The 24048-nt window shown below is 43.9% G+C and overlaps 1 protein-coding gene across 1 annotated transcript; it reads right to left on the bottom strand.

Moving 5' to 3' along the window:
- Nucleotides 1-3053: 3053 nt before the first annotated feature.
- On the bottom strand, nucleotides 3054-12352 carry Fbxo40 (F-box protein 40). The gene is made up of 4 exons (XM_028752275.1): nucleotides 12301-12352; nucleotides 11061-11098; nucleotides 6529-8445; nucleotides 3054-3333 (listed from the first exon to the last, which is right to left on the bottom strand). The coding sequence occupies exons 1-4, from the start codon at nucleotides 12350-12352 to the stop codon at nucleotides 3121-3123; spliced, it is 2220 nt and encodes a 739-aa protein (XP_028608108.1). The 3' UTR covers nucleotides 3054-3120.
- Between the last annotated feature and the right edge of the window lie 11696 nt (nucleotides 12353-24048).

Raw genomic sequence — 24048 nt, 5'->3', positions numbered from 1 at the left:
GCAAGCACTTGGCTAACTGAGCCACCTCCCTGACTCCCTGGCAGATGGTCATTCTCTAGGAAGAAGTACAGATTAGAGGGTTGGGAGTAGGAAGGGAAGGTTGCCTGTCCCAAAAAAGACTAACACCAAAGGAGAACAAATTCAAGTGGGTTGAAGAGTGTCTAGGGGCTTTAGGAAGGCAAGGCTCCCTGATAACTGGATCCCATGTCCAGAAAAGGGCAGATAAACAAAGTTCATGAGGCTTCTGTGTGGTCCAGAGCTGGAGCAGGTAGAAAGAGATGAAGATTTCCATGTAGCCATGATGAGCAAAACATGATTCCTCAAGCACAATACTGAGATGAAAGAGAAGAGGGTTTAACCAGCCCCAGCAAAGAAGGGAGATCCTGGTATACAATCCAAATGAATGTCAGGGATTGAAGTAGGACATTGTTGGTTGATATGCTATAGAACCCAAAGACCTCAGCAGTCTTGGCATGGGTCTCAGCTCCCAAAAATGGAGGGGGCATTGGGGTGGATCTACACTAATGGCTGAGACTGCAGTTGCCTGGAACCCCTTCGAGGCGACCCCACCTCTACACCATCCAGACTTTTTACTGGCCTTTCTTCAAGACAAACACTGCTAGATTTTAATGATGACTTTTATGCTTGCCAGTAAATCACAAGTCTGTCTCTAGACCTAACTCACAAGACTGACTCACTTAACCTTTCTGTGGGCAGAGTAGCCTTTATTTCTCATTAGAAAGACATTGGGTTTGCTGATGTATAGCGGTAAGTCACCATAGATGCATAAACCTGTGTTCTCCACTTCAGGGTGATTTGGCATCACGCATACGTTAGACCTGCACAGTGGTGTGGTGTGGCTTTAAACCTATCTCTAATTCTCATCTTGCTTCCGATCGACTGCCCTTTCCTTGTAAGACAACTTCCTTCTCGACTCCCCATGCTGCTAAGGCTACAGGCCATTTGGGGCACAGTTCTATAGTCTTCCACCTCTGCAGTCAGCTGATTTCTGCCTCTGAGTTGCCTTTAAGGATGCTGTTCATCAAAGGGCTCTGCTCATAGATGTCTTCCAGTCCAGGCTCATGCTCGAAATACATTCTTCTCCAACTTCGTCAGCTTCTGTGTAATCTGAAGCCACGTGGAGCTGTCTCGACTCTGTCACGGGTACCCGTCACTCATGGTGCTCTCTGAAGCTTCATTTCCTTAGTCCAATCATTCATCAATCCTGGCATCTCGATATGGTCCCTTTATGTCTGCCCTCTTCCCACAATGTGGAAAGTATGTCTCTAGGGACCAGGGAATGCCTGGGGTATCTTGATTTCCTTTAACAGAAATAATGGATTCCCTTATAAAAAAAATGTTTGAAGATGTCAATAATCTAAGTACTTCTCTGAGATAGGAAGTGGGGGAAGAAAGTGTGGCTGGGAAGTATCCACACCCCAATGGGGGTCGGGGGGAGGGCTCCCGACTGTCTCCTTGGCCAGGTGGCCTCTAGCAGTACAGCTTAAGGTGACAGAACCCTGCGGCCTCCCTGCCTCTCTATGCCCCTGGCTCTTGTAACTGAGTCTGGGATTTGTTTCCATGGTCTGTAGTTCCCGCTCTCTTTCTAATAAACCCCGAGAAGCTTTGAGTACTCCATTCCACTATGTGGGAAGAACCAGATTCCAAATTTGCAGAGCCAAGACCTGACGAGCTCGCTTCCCTTTTGCCAACCTCATTGTTTAGCTGTTTTCAGTTACTCACCTTCACTTTAGAGAACACTCTAGACACATTTTTAGAGAAATGATGACTCACAAAAAAAGTGGTGAAATACAAACCAAACTGTAAAGATTAGGAATAAATAATAGCACTGTGTTAACAATAGCGTGTGAGGAATATAGCGGAGAGTGAGCTTGCCCTGAGAATGGACATACTCTATTGCCTTTGCAGAGGCACCAGCTTCATCAGCATCACCCTCTTCATCTGCACCAGCTCTGAACTATGGTCAGAGAGTCAGATGCCCAGACAACGAGCTCACAGATTGGCGAGACTCCTTCATTATTGGGATTCTTGGCTGGCTGGTTCCCTGTGGTGCCTGCCTTCCTTTTTCCTTGTTTTTCATTAGTTTGAGAACTTATAGAGTTGCTGGAAAATGGCACCAACTAATGGAAGAGGAACTTAAGATAAATGACTTCCCTGGTTTCAGGTTTCCCTAAAGAGGGCAGGGAAGATATATTACATTGTGGCCCAAGGACACCAAGCCATACTGGGTAGACCAGCTCCAGCTGGTTCTCAATTTAGCATCACCACATGTTTAAAACTTATTTAGTAAACGAGTGAGAGTTGCATTGAATTATGCTGGCCATGTAAGGTCAGATTTGTCACAGCAAAAAGTGAGAACATCCTAACTTAGCATTGCTGATGTAGCATCCTTTAGGACAGTGGCTCTCAACCAGGAGCTACTTTGCTTCCAGAGATCTTTGACCTTTCCTTCACTTTAAAGAGGTTTTTTTTTTTTCTTGGTGTTGCCAAGACTATATACAGCAGATTGTTTTTGCTTTGACTTGTGGTGTCCTTGAAACTGCTGTGCTTACAGTGTGGTCCATTCCCTTGGGTTGCCTTGAAACCATCTGGGCTTTGATGCAGTAGGGTGACTTTAAAGCCCTGAATTGTCAAGACCAATCAAGCTTCAGAACATTCCAGCTGGATTCCCTTCACCTGGACACCCTGGGAGGTCATTGCACCTCAGACCCTGTCCCTGTTTGCCTGCCCCAAGAACTTGAAGGTGGTTTGTAAACTGGACAGCTCAATGTAGAAGCACTAGTCTATGCTGGTTACAGAGTTTCCTTGTTCTCCAGTCAACTAAGAACTTAGGTTTGTTTATCAAATGACCTTAAGTTATTAATTTTTCTCCCCAGACTTATCTATTTTAGGAGAGGAAAGAAGTAAGATAAGGCAAAAAATGTGGTGCTTTCATACAAGCTGTAGCTCAAAAAAATCCCCTAATGTCCTAGTATAGTTGCTAAGGCCTGAAGGACTTCACACATCCTCTAGATGTGCAGGTTTCAGAGTGGTGCCCTCAAACCACACTGTCCTACTTTGAATAATCCTGAGAAGCCAGGAGCAGTGGTGTGCAAACCTTTAAGAGTGTCTGCCCCGTGGTCGGGCCCTAAATGTGGACACTAAGCTCTCTCGGGCCTGCTCTTGGGGCTGGCACATGCTGGTCAAACGAATCGGGTCAGTCTTATGCTCCACAACGTTGAAAGGACAGGTTTTCAGGTGTTCAGACATGGAGGTGACTTCATTAAACTCCCAGCTCTTGATTTTTGAGAAGAGGCTGCTGAACTGCCAGATCTGTCAGAAAGAGAAGCTCAAGGTAAACACGGGCAGCGGGTACTGAGTGCTTACAGGTGCATGGGCAGGAAGTACTGAGTGCTTACAGGTGCATGGGCAAGAAGTACTGAGTGCTTACAGGTGCATGGGCAGGGAGTACTGAGTGCTTCCCGGGTGTCCAGCCATTAATAATCTTCCCAGTATATAATCTTCAGCTTTGTAATTGCTTGTGATGCCTGATGTCAAAACAACTGACACACACCTTCCCCATCTTCCCCTATGATTGACACACACCTTCCCCAACACATATGTGAGCATTGGCACAAACCTCCACCAGCACCCCTATGAGCAACAGAAATTAATTCTGGATACACAGTTCAAATCTTGATGGTTAGCACTCATGGGGCTCTGTTCTGGGTCTTTTGAAGGAAACATCAAAAGCTGATTCTCTTTTCTTTCTGTGCTTGAACCAGGAGGAAGCTGGGGTCTGAGGAGCCCCCCAGGTACTAGGGGCACCCAGGAAGAACTATCTTAGAATAAAGCCAGTATTGCAGAAGTGAGGAGAAGCAAAGGTCTCTGAGCTGTTCAATTGAGCCTTACCTGAGACCATTTCCTTTGGACTTTTAAACTTTATAGGTTAATATAATTCTTCTTATCATTTATGCCCTTTTATGTTTGCTTTCTAAGACTTAAAATTTAAAATAGCCTAACAAAGAAGAGTCTTGTTAGAATAAAAGACTCCAAAGAAGATTTTGGTGAGTATGGTGCTCAGTCAAACATTGATTTTTCTACTTGGGCTGGTATAGCAAAGTCACCAGCTTTGACGTTCTGGGGTTAGATACACTAATAACCTTTTGGCCTGACTGCTCAACCATCATAGTTTAATCATCATTCCTGTACAAGAAAAGTTTTCCTGAAATCTTAGAACTGCTATCTATTTTACTTTCATAAAGACATCGGGATGGGTATGGCCCTCATGCCTCACTGGACAACGATAGGGGGACCAGAGCCATTACAAGGTCCCCTTCAAGTACTGGAGGTCAGGCCTCTATCCCCACCTTTGCAAGTTTAGAATTGCCATAGCCCTTCTATACTTAGAGAAGGGAGGAGATGTCAGGGGCAGCCCTGCTTATACACCAAAGGCCTAAAATCAGCCATAGGCCTAAAATCAGCAATAGGCCTGTCATACATGTATACTAACACCAAGTCTTGGGTTTCTGTGGAAAAACATTGAAACAGATGGCTATAAGCTATTGTAAACAGGCAGCTTTTGTGGAAATTTACCAGCCTGAGGAGTCATAGACCTTGTAAATAGGTAGCCTTGGCAGACAATACCAACTTAGATAAGGACAAGTGAGTCATAGGCAGAGTCGTAGTGACTTGTCTCCTGAACTTTCACCCAGCCAATACCCTGTTCTGAAAGATATCTGTATTCCCCCTGAACACTCACTCTCCAGTGTCATCCCCTTCCCCATGTCCTGCCTTTTTGTGTTTATAACCCCTGTGTGAATAAGTAAAAATTATGATTTGATTTAATAAAATAGATAAAAATAAAAAAATAAAATCAGGAATGAGAAAAGAAAAAAGAAAAAAAAAGTCTTTCATATGAGTGTTCTTTGGCCTCATGTAAATTCCTTCTCCCTTTCTATAAGGAAATTAGCCTGTCCCAAGTGATATCCAAAAGTAGCCAAAATATTTGATTTGAGGCAAATATGAGCAAAAAATTTTTTTTTAGTTTGTAAATTGAATTATTGACATCTGATTGTGCTAAGAAAGATATGTACCGGTCTTAGATATCAATAGGCAGTGCATTGCTCTCACTAATGTGTAACACTAATGTTGCTGGTGGCAACTGGTGTTTAACACATGGATGCACACGTAGATACATAAGAGAGTCTTGTAATTATATTTCCAGGAAGACTGCTTAAGGAATAATTAAGAGAAAATATACAGAATAGTTTGGACATAATCAATAAAAATATAAACAAACAACTCTAATTCCTCCATACCAACTTGAGAACATCCACTATCAGGGACAAACAGAACAACGGCGTTAACGACCTGAATAGACGTCGTATGTTCAGGGTTCATATTTTCTACACATTTGCTGTGAGAAAAGATACTGCAAACACCTTGGGTAAGATGAACTAGGAGTCTGACTTCTGGAGAAGTTGTAATTTGGTGATGATAATGACTCAATTGAGAGAAGGAACACAGTTTAACTGAAGAAACGGATTATTTGGTTTATATGGTGTAATTTTTTTATATTAAATAAGCAATTCAGCTATGGAACTCAATGACCAAACTCATACAATTTTAAAATAAAACCTGGTTTTTTTTTAAGCCTGCTGGCATGAGACTGAGATGAATTTATCTATTAATTACATCAATCAGAGTCCAAGCAGGGGGATGTACATTTGTTCAATGCTACTTCCATCCCCCTGGACAAAAAGCAAAAGTGATCTATAGTCAGGAGCTGAAGCCCTTTGCCATCAAGTCAGAGGTTGCTCCAGAGCTGAGCAAGAAATGGAAGAGTGATTATGTGATTATGATTATTGATTATGTCCAAACTATTCTGCATATTTTCCCTGGGTACACCCAGGTAGGGATTTTGTTTTGCTTTATTTGTCAGGGAAGGGGGATGGTTTACAACTCTGAGGGCAATATCCAGAGCTCTTAGCCCTTACATGGAAAGAGGAAAGCTGTTCACCAGACCCAGAGCGAGTAGCCATGTGGAACAAGTCACCTGGTGTGGCCACCTTCAGTGGAGGGACACAGCCACTTCATGGTGTCTTGAAGGGGAGGGGTGGGCATGCTGAGGAGACTGTCAGCACTTCCCTTCCCTGCTTCTCCTCCTGAAACATTCACAATGGATTGGCTTAACAAGAAGCTGGAGGGCAGGGGAGACAGCTGAGGCAAGCTGCAGAGATAAGTCTCTGGGATAGCCCAGGCTGGAGAAGGATGGAGAAGAGAGCCAGTGCGGAATAAGTGAGCTAGTGAAAGACATTCGAGGCATATAAGCAGACAGTAGCATCTATGCTGTCGAACATATGCTTATCTACTACCTGTCCTGCTAGACTCAGCTCTTGGAGTGAGTCTTACTTTTAGCATCCTTCCCAGTTCCTGGCACACCACTTGTCACCAAGAGAGCTCTGAATGAATGAATGAATGAATGAATGAATGAATGAATGAATGAATGAATGAATGTTAACTTGCCTGATTGTGGACTTTCCAGGAGGTGCCTCCATGAGAATACCTCTTCTTCTTCCACTGCAAGAGGACCATCCCTCTCTCTTGCAACAAAGTGGCACAGATGTTCCTCATTAGCACTGATACCTGGGACAGCTGGGACAGGCTGATGCTGTCCAGAAACCCAGCAATGTACTGCAAAAGCTCCAGGGGCAGACTGGTTAAAGAATTCAGGTTTTTCCCATCATGGTCTGAGAGATGGTCACTCTTCCATTTCTTGCTCAGCTCCGGAGCAACCTCTGGCTTGATGGCAAAGGTCTTCAGCTCCTGACTATAGATCACTTTTGCTTTCTGTCCAGGAGGGCGGAAGTGGTTTTGAACAAATGTACATCCCAAGTAGGCAAGGGGGCATCGATGCTGGAACCAGCCATTGAGACACGACTGAATGTCGGTGTGGACATTCTTGAAGTGCAGGGGAAATTCATCCCTTCTGAAGAATTTGTTGCAGGTAAAAGTAAAGGCTGAGCTGCTTTTGTTGTGTCTTCTGGTCACGCACTCACTGTGGAGCTCCACGTGCAGGCCCCCAGGTTGGGCAGTGCCTAGGAGGTCAGCCAACACTGTCTCTGAGGAAAACTGTTCCTGCTCAAAGTTGTATGTTTGGGTGGCAAGGTCCATAAAGAGTCCATCGATGCTCCTGGACTCAGAGATGACATGGCCTTTGAGTTCTCTTTCCAAAGCACACTGAAGAGTGGTCTTGATGAGATCGGATTTGGGCAAGTCCTCCACAGAGACACCCAAGTCAGAAGTGTCCACGGCCTTGTGTTCACTTGGTCTGCACCTTAACATGGCATCTCCCAAGCGAGCTCGCTTCCCACAGTAGCTTACGGGAATTTTGAAGGTATAAACCGTCTTCACTTCTTGAGCTTCGAGGTTGCCGTAAACAAAGTCTCTCTCCTTGGGCGTACAAGCAGGCATCTGCCCAAAGTGGATGAGCATCCGCCCATTGTGCACCAGATACATGTTATAGTCTTTGGCATCCACGGCTGTTTTTAGTCTTTCCAGAACACCATCTTGCCAGGGAGCAAGCCCTGTCATCTCCATGGAAGCAGGAAGTTCCTGGGGCTTCTGGCTTTCCTGTGGCCCTCTGCTTTCAGCAGAAGCCCCTGCATCCCCTGTGCCACCATCACCGGAGCACTGCTCTTTCCCAGCCACATTTCCATTCTTGTCTTCACTCCTCCCCAAGGAACCTGTTAAAACAGAGGCCGCGAGCTCCTTGCTGAACATACTTTCCCACTTGCCAAACTTGTCCAGGTCCATCCCTTCTTTGGTTTTTGCCAATGCATCTCGTTCCTCCTGGCTGAGCTCCATCATTTGCCCGTTGGTTGCCGGCAAACAAGAGTTTGGTACTAGGCTGGCATCCACTCCCCCGACTGCACCCCCAGTCTCCTCCCAACTGGTGTCACCATTCATGGCTGGCTCCTCCTCCGTAGTGTCTCTGGTTTCTGGGAAAAGCTCTACCATTTTCAAGGATCTGAAGAGAACCTTCTGGTCCTGGAGGGCCAGGGCTGTGTCCAAACACTCTTCGCTGGGGGTCTCTTTCATGATGTTCTCATGAAGGACTGTTTCTGAGTCCACGTTTGGCCAGCGGTTCCATTCCATGGAGCAGCAGACTACACTGGCAGGGCACACCTGCAGGTGCTTAGCCAGTTTGTGGCGTGCCATAGAGAGTGGGCAGCCATACTCAGAGTTGAGGCACGGAACCTGCTCCAGAGGGCAGAGGAGAGTATGTTCTGACTCTTTGCACATGTGGAAGGTAGCTCCACAGAGCAGGTGGCAGCTTATCACCAGGCAGGAAACACTGGGCTCCACCGGAACATGGCAATGGCGGTTGATGCACCCCTCACAGTGCCTGTGCAGCGCAGGTGGAGGTCTACGTGCCCGGCCCTGGACACAGTGGGGACAAAGGCAGAAAAGGCAGGTGAGGGAAGGGGAGTAGAGTGCACTCCTGCAGTGGATTTTAATGCACTTACCTTCTGTCTCTTTAAGACTGCAGTGGCAACTTCAATGCAGAGCCAATTGGGAACACAGAAATCCAGAATAGTTTTTTTAGTAATTTATGCCATTTAAGTGGTGTGTATGTTCAAAACAGAACTCAAAGATTGGATGGTGATAGACTACATTTAAATAACTGTTTTTTTTTCCTTCAAACTATGTATTATGGGTGATTTATAACACAGTTGTCTTAGAGTTATTGTTGATGTAATGAAGATCATATCCAAAAGCAAGCTGGGGAGGAAAGGGTTTATTCAGCTTACACTTCCGCATCACAATTCACCATCAAAAGAAGTCCAGGAGCTCAAGCAGGAGAGAAACCTGGAGGCAGGAACTGATGCAGAGGCCATAGAGGAATGTTGCCTATTGGCTTGCTCCTGAAGGCTTGTTCGGCCTGGTTTCTTATAGAAGCCCAGGAATGGCACCACCCACAATAAAGAAAATGCCTTACAGCTGGATCTTATGGAGGCATTTTCTCAATAGAGATTCTCTCCTTTCAGATAACACTAGCCCAGTGGTTTTCAACCTTCCTAAGGCTGCACCCCTTTAATACAGTTCCTCATGTTGCAGTGACCCCAAACATAAAATTATTTCATTGCTACTCCATTCTTGCTACTGTTATGAATTGTTAAGTAAATATATAATATACAGAATATGTGATATGTGACCCCTGCAAAAGGGCTGTTTGAGCCCCGAAAGGGTCATAACTCACAGGTTGAGAACCTCTGCTCTAGCTTGTCAAGCAGACGTAAGACTTGTTAGTACAACCATCAGTAAGATTTTTTTTCTTTTTTTTTTATTTTCTTTTTTTTTAATTTCTTTTTTTTTTTTTGAACATGAAATGCTTTTTTTATAGCATGTTTTACAAGGGGAGAGGGTAAGAGGGTCTAGGTGGTGGAAAAGTACAAAATCTTCTTGGCCTGTGCCTTGAAACATGTCATGGTCTATATGGTACACTGCCTTGAATTATGATCTACCTGCTGTTCTTCAGAAGATATGGTACACTGCTTGAGTTATGGTCTTCCTGCTATTCTTAAGAAGACATGGTACTCTGCTTTGAGTCTATCTGCAGTTGCTAAGCAGGATCTTGCAGTTGCCAAGCTTCAGAGGACATTGTGCAGGTGGGGAAAGGTAGGGGGTAAGGGTAAGGGCGAGGGTCCTGGCTTCTGGCATCTCCCCCTTCTCTGTTTAGTTAGAGAAGGCGTCTTATGTTCAATCCCAACTATGTGAGTTTTGAATTTGGATGTCTAATTATGGGGGGTCTTAGACAAGTTCACAACCCCAAAACACTGATGTGAGACGAGTCACATCGATGGTCAAAGGCTTTAGGCTGTCGACGATGGGCAACGTCAAGGGACTCTGATGTGGGTGAAAGGAGGGTGAGAGCCCTGTCTTAGGCCATGTAGGCTGCACCCACTCCCAGCACCACGCACTCCTTTTCGGCTGCATTGGGTGGGCCCCTGGGAAGTGGACCTACAATAATCCCGTCATTGGGCTAACTCACAGCCATCCTAGTCTCTTGTAAATGTTCAAGTTACCAACCATTTGTCAGTTTGGGGTGTAATATTGTCATAAAGGAAGGCTCCCCAATGTTAGCAGCCATATCAATGGTGGCCTTGGTTTAGGAAAAAGCCAATTTTTGTTGTGGTGATCAAGAGGCCAAGCTCTCTAGCGAGAGAAATGAGGGCAAAGCCAGGCATACCAGGAACCCTTCTGGAGGGCGTGGAAGTCTAGGGGTCGACCGTAGGGGGAGGCAGGGGAGCTGACAGCTGTGTCAGTCTCCTGCGGAGTCACTTCTGGATCCTCTGCAATTTTCAGCTGATGGTAATGAACTTCAACTGCCTTCTTGATGGCAGCATCAACCTGGTTCCGTGGACGACAGGTCACGGGGGACGATATCTGTCTTGCTCAATCTTGATGTCGTGCGCACATCCTCTCAATGAGGGTCCGTCCGGATGGGTCCGTGCCTCGAGCCCCACGTCTGGGTGCCACTTGACCCGACCGGCGGGTCCTGGTTATTCGTGGGGGCGAGGAGGACTGCAACCTGCTATTCTTCAGAAGATATGGTACACTGCTTGAGTTATGGTCTCCCTGCTATTCTTCAGATGATATGGTACACTGCTTTGAGTCTATCTGCAGTTGCCAAGCAGGATCTTGCAGTTGCCCAGCTTCAGGGGACCTTGTGCAGGTGGGAAAAGGTAGGGGGTGAGGGTAAGGGCGAGGCTCCTGGCTTCTGGTCCATCTGGATTAGAACTTCTAATAGCAGGCATCACGGGTGATTCAATTTTACCTGGGATGCTGCGTGAGTTCAAGCTCCTGGGAGTCCCTGTTTTTCTTGGTTTTCTGCGGTTGGGTACAGAGCTGCTGCCTGCGACCTGCTCTAAGCTCGGGCCCAAACCGGAAGTCCATCAGTAAGATTTTGTGCTTTGTTTTTTTAGACGCAAGACTAGAATTTTTCTTAGAAATTCTTGACATTTCTTTATTCTATTGAATTCCAATTCACCTACATTTCTCATGATGCTTATCACTTGTGAAATAATCTCTTCTAAAGATAAAAAAGGAGGTCATGAAAAGTGGAAAGACTGGGCGCAGGAGGAGATGGGGGAGAGTAAATATGATCAAGGTATGTTGTATAAAAGTCTTTAAGAATTAATAAAAATATTATTTAAAAATTCCTACCTACAGTCACAAAGATATGCATTTATATATTTTTTGGAGTTTTAATTTCTTTTTTATTTCCCATTTTGATCTACAGTGTACTGAGATTATATTTTTGTATATAATTTAATTTGACACCAAAATAATATTTATTCTTTGCAAACTTTCTTCATAATGGTGTATGTAACCTATGAGTGTTCTGTTATTTATCCAGCCAACTATTCTAGAGGACATTCCAGGAGGACAAGGACAAGTCTGGTTTTGTTCACATTTCCCTCTCTTGCATCTAGTACGGGACACAGGCCACTGTAGGAGTTCAGTATACTTCCTGAATGAAGGAACTCATAGCCATTGAAAATCTTACTGGCATTTTTTATGTTTTATTTTTATTAACATTGCATGATAATTTAGTATACATAAACTGTATATGTGATATATGTATACTATATATGTGATATATATATATATATATATATCACACTGTCTAATGACAACATAAGAATAATTAATATTTCTATCTTATTATTTATTAGTTCTATGTGTTGAGCAATTCATCTTCAGTTTCTCACTATAAATCTTTGCTCACAAATCTTTCTCATCCTTCAGTGACGTCTATCCCTCACTGATGGAGATCATTAACTCATGCAGCCACATCTACAATCATTTGCTTGGGCTCTGGAATAAATAGAATTAGACCTGGACCTTTCAACAGTGACGCTCTAACAAAATCCTGATACTTACCATGGCTTCCCCACTTCTGGCTTCTTAACTCTAGAGGAAATATGAAAATATGAATTATTAGTAAAGGAAAGAGCTTGTATGATCAAGAACCAAAGAGACTTCACATAGTCTCGAATTTAAGTCTGCTCACCATATTGGGGGAGTTGCCCCAATTTTTAGTCAAGAAAATGGAGACTTGCAAAGCTAGGTATTTTATCCAAGTTCACATATACACTAAGTGAGGAACCAGGTTTCCAAGTCAGCTGGCCCAGGCTCTTTGCACTGACCCACATGGCCCCAATGGGTGGGACCTATTCCAACTATGGAATCTGTGACTTCTGCTTCTTGCAACTTTTCCTCATTGTCTACCTTCAATTTCCCATCCAGCCCCAATGTCATCTGCCTTCCCATGGGGCTTCATGTCGACAGCTTGATATCCAGCTTGACCTGGGGCGTCCCTATCCTATGCCACTCACCTAGTGTCTTCAGCTGTTCTGGAGTTAGGTCAGGGTGATCCCCCAGGCTCTAGAAGCAGGTTACAGTGGGGACTGTGGCAACTGGAACAGAAGCTGTTCTGCCTTTAGATTCAGGTTACTCAGCTGTGGTTGCTTGGTTTTCTGAGGGATTGTGTTGTCAGATCTTCTGGGTTTTCCAGAGAATGTGGGAGACAGATTTCCATGAGTTTGGTTGAGTGGACTGGCTAGGGGGCTGACTGCATAGGTCTCTCCCCAGCTTTACAAAGCCAGTGGCTATGAGGCCTTGAGAATGTTACTTAGCATCTTTTAAATCCATTTCCCCTCTCTGAAAGAGGAGGATAGCAATACCTACCTCACAGCTTTACTGAGAGGAAGAAATGAGTTAAAGATACATGACATTTTTAGAACAGTGCTTTGTAACCTACACATTTGCTCTTATACAATTCAATTAGTATTTAATATTTCATCATAGTGCAAAATATTTTGCCACATGATATACCAAAATAGTCTCAGAATTTTGTCCTGTCCACTAATAAGTAATACCACTATAACAATTGTGAGCATCCTGCCATTTTTTGTGCCTCCTCCTCTTGAATAGTTAGAGCTGCCCGATGTGAAAATGAGATGCTAATGAAGCTTCATTCCTAAGCACTTCAGAATGGACCTTTTCCTCGGGAGTTCATGGTATCATCATCTCATCCAAGAAAACTAAAACCAATGTCTTAACACTGGATTTATATGTGCATGTCCACACACACACACACACGCACACACACACACATAGACAAACACGAGACAGGAGCTCACTATGTCGCCCTGGCTGTCCTGGAACTTTCTTTGTAGATCTGGCCTTGAGCTCACAGAAATTGCAAGTCTCTGTCTCCTAAATTTTGGGATTTAAAATATGCACCACCACACCTAGCTAGCAACAGAATTCTTTCAGTACCTATGCATTGAACTTAGTGAAGTCTTTTTTTTTTTTTTAGCCTTTAATTTGCAATAACCCTCCACATCTTTAAGGACTTTTTTTACGGATAGCTCTCTATGCATTTGTTTATGTGTTTTCTCACCCAGCAAACATTTGTTGACTGTGCTCTGGGTCAGTCATGCCCATGAGTCTCGAAGAGTGCTTTCAAACCAAGTCATAGGACACTTTGATCAGGATCAGCTGTGACACTTGTAGACCTATAAATCTGCACTGTTCTATATGGTAGTCAGTGACATGTGGCTGTTTCAATTTGGTCAAAATGAAATAAGATGAGTAAATCCTCCTTCATGCCAGCCATGTTTCAAGTGTTCAGTAGCCACATCATGGAGTGTCCTATTGCACTGTGCTACTACAGAATCTGACTGCTACCCTTGTTTATGTGTGGGATAAATACTGGAATATCTCAAATACTAGAATACCTCAATACATGTCCTGGTGTTTGTTTCGTCAACTTGACACAAGCTAGAGTTGTCTGGAAAGAAGAACCTTAACTGAGAATAAGCCACTATCAAATTGCCTATTGAGAAGTCTTTAGGGCATTTTCTTGATTGATGATTTATATGGGAGGAACCAGCCCATTATGCAGGGTGCTATCCCTGAGCAGGTGGTCCAAGGTTGTGTAAAAAAGTAGGCAGAGCAAGCCACGAGGAGCAAGGTAGTAAGCAGCATTCCTCCATGGCTTCTGCTTCAGTTCCTGCCCCCTAGTTTCCTGTCTTGAGTTTCTGGCCTGACTTCTCTTCATGATGGACTATAAACTTGAAGCTGAAGTAAATCCTTTCCTCCACAAGTTGCTTTTGGCCATGCTAAGAAACTAAAGACAGAGGTAGAAACCAAACTAAGACAACATACTTCCAGTCCTATTATCTTGTATCTTCATTCTAGACCCCACTGGGCTCACTGACTAATCCTGAAGGAGGATCATCCCAGAGTGCTCGAGTCTCTTATCACCTTGAACCAGGAGACAGGTAAGAAGCTGCAACTCTAGGGCATCAAATAGGCTCAGGACCCAGTAGCAGAAAAGCAGGATATGAGAGTCATGGAGAAGCTGGGGAGGGTCAGAGGGCTGAAAGGGTTGGATTGTATTATGGGCTGAATGTTATGTCCACCAAAGTTTTTAATGTTGTGATCTAATCACTAATGTGATCACATTTGGAGGTGGAACTTTTGGGAAGTGACAGGGTCATTAGAGCAGAGCCTTCATGAACAAAATCAATGTCCTTATAAAAGGGGTCTGGGAGAGAGAACCCTCATCACTTCTGTCACATCAGCACATATAAACAAGATGGCTGCGACCCAGCATACAGGCCCTCAAAGCCCAGCAAATCCTCCATAATGTTGACCTTGTACCTCCAAGTGAGAAATAAGTTGTTGTTTATAAGTTACCTAGCCTCTGGCGTTTTATTATAGTAACCAAAATGAACTATGATATACTGAGACAGAATAGAGTAAGTTCAAAGAATACTTCTTCGTATGCCAAGGTCCATCTAACTGTTGAATACCAGTTTAATGTGCAGGCTGACTCTTGCCATACTTAAGATCATTCATTCCTAAAGGGGGAAAGTCCATGGTGGACTTAGTGTGGAAATTCTTCAATATTAGACTAAGAAATCTGTAACTACTTGGTGCACAATAAAGAGGTATTTTGCATTGTGATTTGAGGACAAACTGTGATGGAGTGAAAGGGTCTGGAGTTGGAAACTACTGCAGAGACTATGATGTAGTCGTGCAGGTGAGACTGAAGGTGCTAGAAACAGAGATGAAGCAAACGAGAAGCAACACAGGGGAGGATCTGGTTCATTCCTGGCTGGAGATGTGGAAATCAGTTAAAGTTGGTACCAAGATTTTAAACCAAGAGAAAGGAAGATTGGCTACAATTTTTGAGAGAAACAGAAGTCTGTGAAGGAGCTATTTGAGGAGGCAAGATGAGTCCAACAAGTCTGGTATAAGTTGTTCAAGGTGATGGCGATCTTGGGATGAGAAGAGGAACTTGGATGCAGAGCTATCGATGTGGAAACTACCCAAGTGAGAGAAGCAACTCTAAGCGGGAAATGAGAACACTGACTAAATGTCTGAAACATGAAGTAGTAATACTGAGCTATGTGTGATCGCTTCGGAGACATTAGGAAGGACAGCCAGAGGAGAGACAAGAAGGTTGAGTGAATCAGGACTGTGGGAAAGAGTGAGTTATGCCATGTACACTACCCCAAAGAAGATGTCGGCCATAGCCACATGATGCTTATAAGTAATCCCAAACAGCAATTCTGGCATTTCGCCTGTGGGACCCTGGCCCATTTGAAACTGGTGCTTGGTAAAAGGGGGCGAGGCACATACTTTGATGCTGACAGGATTGTTGCCAATCTGGAGGAATGGCACTCTCTGCTTCTTGCTCAGAATAGCAGCAAACCAATAAGGATGGAGCGTGGAAGATTCTGGATCCCTTCAGGCTTTCAGGTAGAAAAGAGCAAGATCACAAAGGATGTGAGGACAGGCAAGGAAACTACCAACACCAGGAGCGTCCAGCATCATACTTAGTCACGATGCTGAGCTCTACTTCTGGGAAGAGAAGCAAAGAGTCTGGCTAGTTTCCTGGACTCCAGGAGTGAGAACTCTGTTCACCAGCAAGGATGTGCTTGGCTACAGGAACTATGATGGGCTCTAAGCCCAGTCTTCCCCTTAAGTGTTTTGAAGTATGGTTCTTAGGAACTGTATACTGTTCTTAGGAATCGTATAATATTGCTTTGTTGTTCTCTATCCCTGAGGTTATTTGAAAGAGAAAATAGTGCATGCCATCAATAAAGATGCTCCTCTCTTCCTTTTTAAATATTTCTATTTAAAGATCTTATTCTAAACTCTAGAATGACATCTGACTTTGAGATTTGACTAGTGTTGAGTAAATATCACCCTGGAGGAGTTTGACCATAAAAGAAAGGAGAAAGACAGACATAGCCCAACAGCATAAAAATCACATCCCAACCTTTCATTGAATACTTAGGGGAGATTGTTTTCATTGGCGTAGGGGTCAATCTAGAATTTTTGATAGTCTAAATTACTGCCTAGGACTTTCCTGGAAAGCCGTACATTTCAGGAAACCCCTTAGGGTCAGGCATATTTGCACAGTGAATTGATTACCTTGGGCTTTAGACAATGAGTGTTGACTCAGATGAATCAAATTAGATATATTGTCAGTTGCCTTGTGATGTACGAAGGCTGCTCTTACCCTTCCTGTTTCAGTGCTCAGTGACTGGATGCTTCTTCTCTTGGGAGTTTGCCTGACTTAGCTAGACTGAGGATATTTTTGCTTTGAGTGTCATGGAGGAAGAGAAGTGTCTTAGTGTTGCTATTGCTGTGATGAAACACCATGACCCAAAGGAGGTTGGGGAGGGGCTAAGCTGTCATATATAGCATCATATTTGGCTTGTGCTTCCACATAACCATACATCATTGAAGGAAGTCAGGACAGGAACTCAAACAGGGCAGGACCCTGGAGGCAGGAGCTAAAGCAGAAGCGATAGAAAAGAAGCCTGCTTACTGGCTTGCTCCTCAGGGCTTGCTTCACTTCCTTTCTTAGAGAACTGGGGGTGGGGAGGTTGTAGAAAGATGGCTCAGCGATTAAAAGCACTAACTGCTCTTCCAGAGGTCCTGAGTTCAATTCCCAGAAACCACATGGTGGCTCACAACCATTTGTAATGGGATCTAATGTCCTCTTCTGATGTGTCTGAAGAAGACAGCTACAATGCATGGATATACTTACAAATAAATAAAATTTAAAAAAAGAATCCACGACCACCAGTTTTGGGTGGCACCACTCACAATGGGCTAAGCCCTTCCCTACCAATAAATAATTAAAGAAATTTCCTATAGCCTCATTATGGAGGCATTTTCTCAATTGAGGCTCCTTTTCTCTCTAATGACTCTAGCTTGTATCAAATTGTCAGAAAACCAGCCAGCACAAGAAGGAAGGTTTTAGAAACTATATATATATTATTTAGTCCTCACAGCAACCATGTGAGGTGGGTGTTGCCATCTTCAGTTTACAGACAAGGACACTGAGCCATAAAGAGACCTACATCTGACAGCCTTCAAAACCAACACTCTCTTGTGTTTCTCAGAAATGTGTATGGTCCATCTCCATAATTTGAAGAGGACACAAGGGCATAGCTGGAGTGGGCACAGCGCAACGTTTACATGTGTAATCCTTCCACAGTGGAAAGGAGCTAGAGGATCTTATCAGGAAATACCTCTGTCTCCATGGAGATATTTTTGTATGCCTTTCAGTTAGATTCAATATTGTACTCCCTTTGAGTAGAACAAACAAAAGAAAGATTTATATCCGGTGATGTTGTATTTCAGAGAATACAAACATGAAAGAGAACATTTCAGGGTTAAAATGTTACCTTACAATATTGGTTCTGAAGTGGATGGGGGTGGGGGAGGAGAGGGGAACCTGATCTGGTATTGGGTGAGGGAAAAGGACTGAAGCCCTGAGGGCCAGCAGAAAGAATGGAAACAGGCAACCTAGGGAGGTAGAAGGTTGGGGGGTACCCTCCAGAATGCATCAGAACCTGGGAGGTGAAAGATTCTCAGGACTCAAAGGGGGTTATCTTAGATGAAATATCCAATAGTAGGGAGAGGGAACTTATAGAGGCCACCTCCAGCAGGAAGACAGGTTATCAAATGAGGGAGGGGTTTGCCATCCCACAGTCAAAATTCTGATCCATAATTGTTCCTGTTTGAAAAAACTGCAGGGATGGAAATGGAGAGGAGCCTGAGGAAAAGAAGGTCCAGCAACAGGCCCAAAGTGGGACCCAGCTCAAGGGGAGGTTCCAAGGCCTGACACTATTACTGAGGCTATGGAACACTCACAAAAAGGGACCTATCATGACTGCCCTCCACAAGACCCAACAAGCAGCTGAAAGAGTCGGATGCAGATATTTGCACCCAACCAATGGACAGAAGCTGCTGACCCCTGTGGTTGAATTAGGGAAAAGCTGAAAGACACTGAGGAGGAAGGAAACCCTGTAGGAGGACCAGCAGTCTCAATTAATCTGGACCCCCGAGATCTCTCAAACACTGGACCACCAAAAAGGCAGCATACATCAGCTGATATGAGGCCCCCAACACATATACAGCAGAGGGATGCCAGGTCTGTGTTCAATCAGAGATGATGCACTTAACCCTCAAGAGACTGGAGGCCCCAGGGAGTTTAGAGGTCAGGTGAGGTGGGGGAGGGAGATGGGTGCAGCCTCACGGAGACAGGGTGGTGGGTTGGTGGTATGGGATGTAAAATAGTCAGAGAGTTGACGGGGTGGGGGTAGTAAAATCTGGAGTGTAAAAAAAATAAATAATAAAAAATGGTTCTCATACTTGAGGTGAAACACCTATTATATTAAATATACAGATTATAGAAACTCTTCACTGTGCTAAAGATAATAAAAAGATACACCTGAGTCCAAGCATAATTTTCAGACATCTCTGACCCCTTCACTTCCTATGCCCTTTTGTTCACCCTTTCAACTCTCTATTCCCACTCCTAACAAATTGAATTTAGTCAAGCATGTGCCCAAAATGCTTTCATAAAAATATGAAACTTAAATTTCCCCTCTCCAAAAGAGACATAATCAACATGATTCTGATTTTATTAACCCAACAGTATTCATGAGCTCATCTTATTGGCTATATTACTGCGTGATGTTGGCAACAGCAGGCGTGTGTCAGAAGAGCGAGTATCTCTATGAAGAAATGGAGTGTTTAGAACCTGGCAGGAGCCAGGTATGATGGCACACATCTTTAATCCCAGTATTTGGGAGGCAGAGGTAGGCAGATCTCTGTGACTTAAAGACCAGCCTGGTCTACATAGTGATTCTAGGACAGTGAGAGCTGCAAAGAAAGACCCTGTCTAAGGTAGGTAGGTAGATAGATAGATAGATAGATAGATAGATAGATAGATAGGCAGACAGACAGACAGACAGACAGACAGACAGACAGGAAGAACCTGGAAGGTTTGGAGATAGTAGTTTAACTAGATGCTGGTGGTGGTAGTCTGCAGACCACTTAGAAAGTGGGAAGTTGCTAAGCCAAGGGAAGGCAAACAGAGCAGTTACCCCTAAGGCTTTTATTAAGGAGGGATCCCCACAGCAGAAGGAACAGTTCTGTCTGAGAACTGGTTAAAAGTCTAGTTTGTTTCTGACCCCAAATCTAGTGAATCAGACCTACTGATTCTCACCGATATTATGGAAGTTCAAATTCAATAGTCATTGAATTACAACAAGCAGCTTGTTTCAGTGCTTAAAACACAAGAGAAAGACTGCCAGATGGGTAGGAATAAGCAGAAAGGTGTTTATTTTTCTTCTTGAGAGAGTCTTGCTATGCAGCCTAGGCTGGCCATGGGGTGAAGGGTCTTCATGAAAGACCGAGAAGGGCAGTGGGCCATGCTATCTGTGTTCATATCTATATCCAGCACATCTGCTGAAGACCAGGCTCTGTGTTCTCTCCTCTGCTCTAGTATCATGGATATATAGTCAGCTTCACCTCTCTTTCTTCCATCCCATGACCCATCCTTCCCAATAGAAAAGAAACATTAGCTACTTATAAAGTGATGTCATCACTCCTCGGCTTAGTGCTTCCAGCCATTTCTAAGACAAGGGAGAGACTACCATGCCATTCCTGTGGCTAACAAGGCCCTGCGTGAACTCTCTCTCTCTCTCTCTGTCCTCTTCACCACACCCTTGGCTTTATGTCCCCTGCTTTGACTTTTCACTTATTCTAGCTGGGTACCCGCCCTTGCTCTTTCTATATAAGGACCATGCTCCCCTTGTTCCTACTTGCATTGTGAGCTTCCCCCTGGTGTTTGTATTTCAGTTAATATGTTACCTCTGCAGAGAAGCTTATGTGACAACTCTGGTAATTACCCAAGTACTTATCAACTATCTCAAAGGCTAATCTATTCATCTATCAAATGAGGCTCAGAACCTGAGGTGGTCTCCTGAGGCAAAATAAGCAAAGTATCGTATAACATAAAATTATTCCATTTTTTAAAAATACTTCATGTATGAGAAGGATATTTTGGGGCCACCTCGCTAGCCCATTGTATCGTCTATCTCTGTAGCCCTTGTCTGGTCTTTCCATTTGCAGTTCCTCCTTATTCCAATGCTCACCAACCACGGGTGGCTTAATAATCTTTAAACTCTACTTTTTAAAATCTTACCTAATTTTTTAAAGATTAGAAATTCTCATCCTCTCTTCAACAGAACACCACAAAGTATTTCTCTAGTCCTGGAAGACTGCAGATAGTACACGCAGGTCTTTGATGTGTTGTGTGTAGGGACTCACATTGTCACTAGAACTTTCTAGAAATCATGGGATAACTCAGGAAACCTCTTTTTTCCCTAGGCTGTAGTTTATAACTTTTAGTGCTTATCCATATTGCCATATTCATTAAGAAAATGCTTACCACCCCTAACAAGTAGGGAGATGCAAATCAAAACAACTGTGAGATTTCAGAATGACAAAGACCAAGAAAATAACTGATGACTAATGCTGGGGAAGATGTAGGGAAAGAGGGACGCTTGTTTATTGTTTGTGGGATTGCCTCAAGAGCCATAGACTATGTTAAAAAAAACCAAAACCCAAGACCAGGCATGAGAACCCTTCTTTTGAGTTGTTGGTCATGGTTATCCAAAAATCTCCAGAAACATTATAGGCTATTGCTGTTGTCCTTGGTTGGTCCTGGAGGCAGAAGTTATGTCCTTATTGCTGAAGACACCATGCACTTCAGTCACAAGTCCCAATGACACAAGCTGGATCAAACCAAAAGCTCCCTAAAGAGAAGCTTTCATGCTACCAGAAGGTACCAAAGTGGGGAAGCCAACAATAGTCCTACTCAAGTATGATGCCTACGAACCATAGCAATCACCAGGATGGCATGGTAACCCTAAGGGTGTAGTAGAAGCATGTGTACTTGGTGGTAACTAACAGTGCTATAATTAGACTTAAAGCCTGCTTAATAAGAGGGAAAAAAATCATGTCTGATACTGGAAACCTGGCCAACCATCCAGGAATAATGAAGTCATAGATTTTGGAGGAAAACCTACAAGTACCTCTTTACTAAACCAGCATATCTATATTGTAAACATTTGTTCCTATACTCACAGATAAGTATTGCTTTCATCCCTCATTGAAGAAACCTGGGGCTCACAGTTCTGGAGGGTTAGAGCCCACAACCATCACGTCAGGGAGCATGGCAGACAGGTAGGAGGCAGGCAGGCATGGTGCTGCAGCAGTAGTTGAGACCTCTCTTGTTGAGGCTACAACCACAAGATGGAAAGAGAGAGCTAACTAACTGGTAATGCATTGAGCTTTTGAAACCTCCAATCTCAGCCCCAGTGACACATCTCTAAAAATGCCACACCTCCTAATGCCACCACAGACATTTGAAGGATTAGGAGGTGTGGCCTCATAGGAGGAGGTGTGTCACTCACTGTTGGTGGGCTTTGAGATTTCAAATCCTCATGCCAGACGCAGTCTCTAGCTCTCTGCCTACAACTTGCAGATCAGATGTGAAACCCAGCTACTGCCCCAGTGCCATGCCTGCCTGATTGCCACCATGCTCCCTGCCATGGTGGCCTTGAGCTAACAACTAAAACTGTATGCAAGCCCCTCATTAAATGTTTTCTTTTAAAAGTTGCCTTGGAAGTGCATGCTGCCAGGAGCCTGATATAGCTGTCTCTGATATATACAGAGGTGGATGCTCACCAACGTGGCTGCTTAAACAAGTCTGGAAGAATGAGAAAAGCAATATATGTGCATACATGGAAGGCAGAAATCTCAGGGGACCTTAACACTAGACAGAAAATTACAGGCAACTAAGGAATACTGAGCACGGGAGAAGTAATCTGCCCAAGGGAAAGTAGACGCATTGGTTATCTAACACCAAATGGTCAGCCTTGAAAACATGTACTACAAGTAACATTATATGAACTGAGCAGATTGTATTTTTTTATATATTTGGGAATACACATGTATACACACATGCATGCACATGCATGCACACACACACACACACACATAGGTATGCAATAACAATTAAAAAGATGTCATGGAGTTTAATGAAAGCACTTGGAGGGAGGAAAAGGAAGGGGAGAAATAATGTAATTATATTTTAATCTCTGAATCTTTTTATTTAAGTAGAGAGCTTCCCTTTGCCACTAGGAATGATGAACATTTAGATGAGGAGCTTAGAGCAAATGCTACAACTGGAAGTCTGCACTGAGTGGGAGACACTTGTGTGGGGCTGACTGGGAACACACACTGAACACTGCCAGAACAGTCACCAGGACGTGTTCTTCAGAACACCTGCAGCTGTGCTGCTGTTCAGTGAGGTCTGAGCATGCAGACATCTCTGGACCAGGCAGAAACTCAGAAAGCCCCTCTTCCAGGATTACGCCAACATCAGTGCACATGCCATTTGCTGGGGCAGTCTTTGTACTAGAGTTCAGTGGACTGGAGGGAAGTCTGGAATTTTCCCATCATCCCCAGGCAGTGCCCATAGTTCAAGTTTTAACTCTCCAATGTTCAAAGGCGAACCTGAGATTCTGAGGACGACCGTGTCTTGTGTGTGCTCTAATATTCTCTGCTTCTAGTCGCAGGCTGTGTTTCCACTGCCCTAGTTGCTAAGTCTGTAGAAGTGCCCACACCACACAGCTACTACCTAAGTGGAGGTGGCCAAGGGCCTAGATGGTGACAAGGGGACAGAGCCTGGGAGGTTGAAAGAGACAGTTACAAAGTGTCATTGGGCAACAACATGTAGTAGGTGTATTTAAATCAAGTAAGAAAGAATGGGATTAACATGTTTTACTATGGTTTTAAAGTTAGTGACAAACATGTTTGATGTCAGGGAGATACTTTTAAGCAAATGGCCCTTCCAGTGCCTGTCATATGATGTGCGGCTATTCTGACTCCCCATGTGGCCAGCCCTCACAATAATGATTGACTTCCGTTCAGCTTCAGTGAAAGTGGCAAGGTTAAAGGGCAAAGGGAAAGGGCAAAAGGCAAAGGTATTCTTTAACTCCTAACCCTCTCACTAGCCAGCAAGTCATTCAGTTATTCATCATTCATCCACTTCCCTGCTGTGGAGACATTTGACTCTAGAGAAAGAAATTCATCTCTCTACCCCTTGAGATTTTACCTCTCCTAGGCATCTGGAGGATAAGTCACATATATGGTTCATGGGCTTCTGGGCTATGATATCAACGAGCTCATCACACCCTTACATATATTGTGCTTCCCCAGATCCTGTCAGCCTTACAATTTGCAGTCCTCACCTCTAGAAGTCACTGTCCTTAAAGCTTTTTACTTACTAGCTTTGATTCTCATTGTCTGCACTTATACATTGATATCAGTGTTATAACCCTCTGTGGTGCTAGCTCATAAAGTATTTAACTGGGGTGGGGGCAACTGTCAGGTTGTCCCCTTGATGTCTTCTAAAGCTAACATACCCAAGTCTCATAAGGATGGCAGCCCACCATACATTTCTGATTCATTGCCATGGAAACCCTGGCAAAATTAAATGCCACAGTGAAACTGTCTGTGCCTAAGCAAATAGGTAGGATACTAACACAGACTCTTGTATAGACTTGGGGGTACTCCTGTAAATTG

This window comes from Grammomys surdaster, unplaced genomic scaffold, assembly GCF_004785775.1.
Source record: "Grammomys surdaster isolate TR1022 unplaced genomic scaffold, NIH_TR_1.0 125889, whole genome shotgun sequence".
NCBI classification, from domain to species: domain Eukaryota; kingdom Metazoa; phylum Chordata; class Mammalia; order Rodentia; family Muridae; genus Grammomys; species Grammomys surdaster.
The sequence above is the reverse complement of the archived record's forward strand: the minus strand, read 5'-3'. Positions and strand labels throughout refer to the sequence as shown.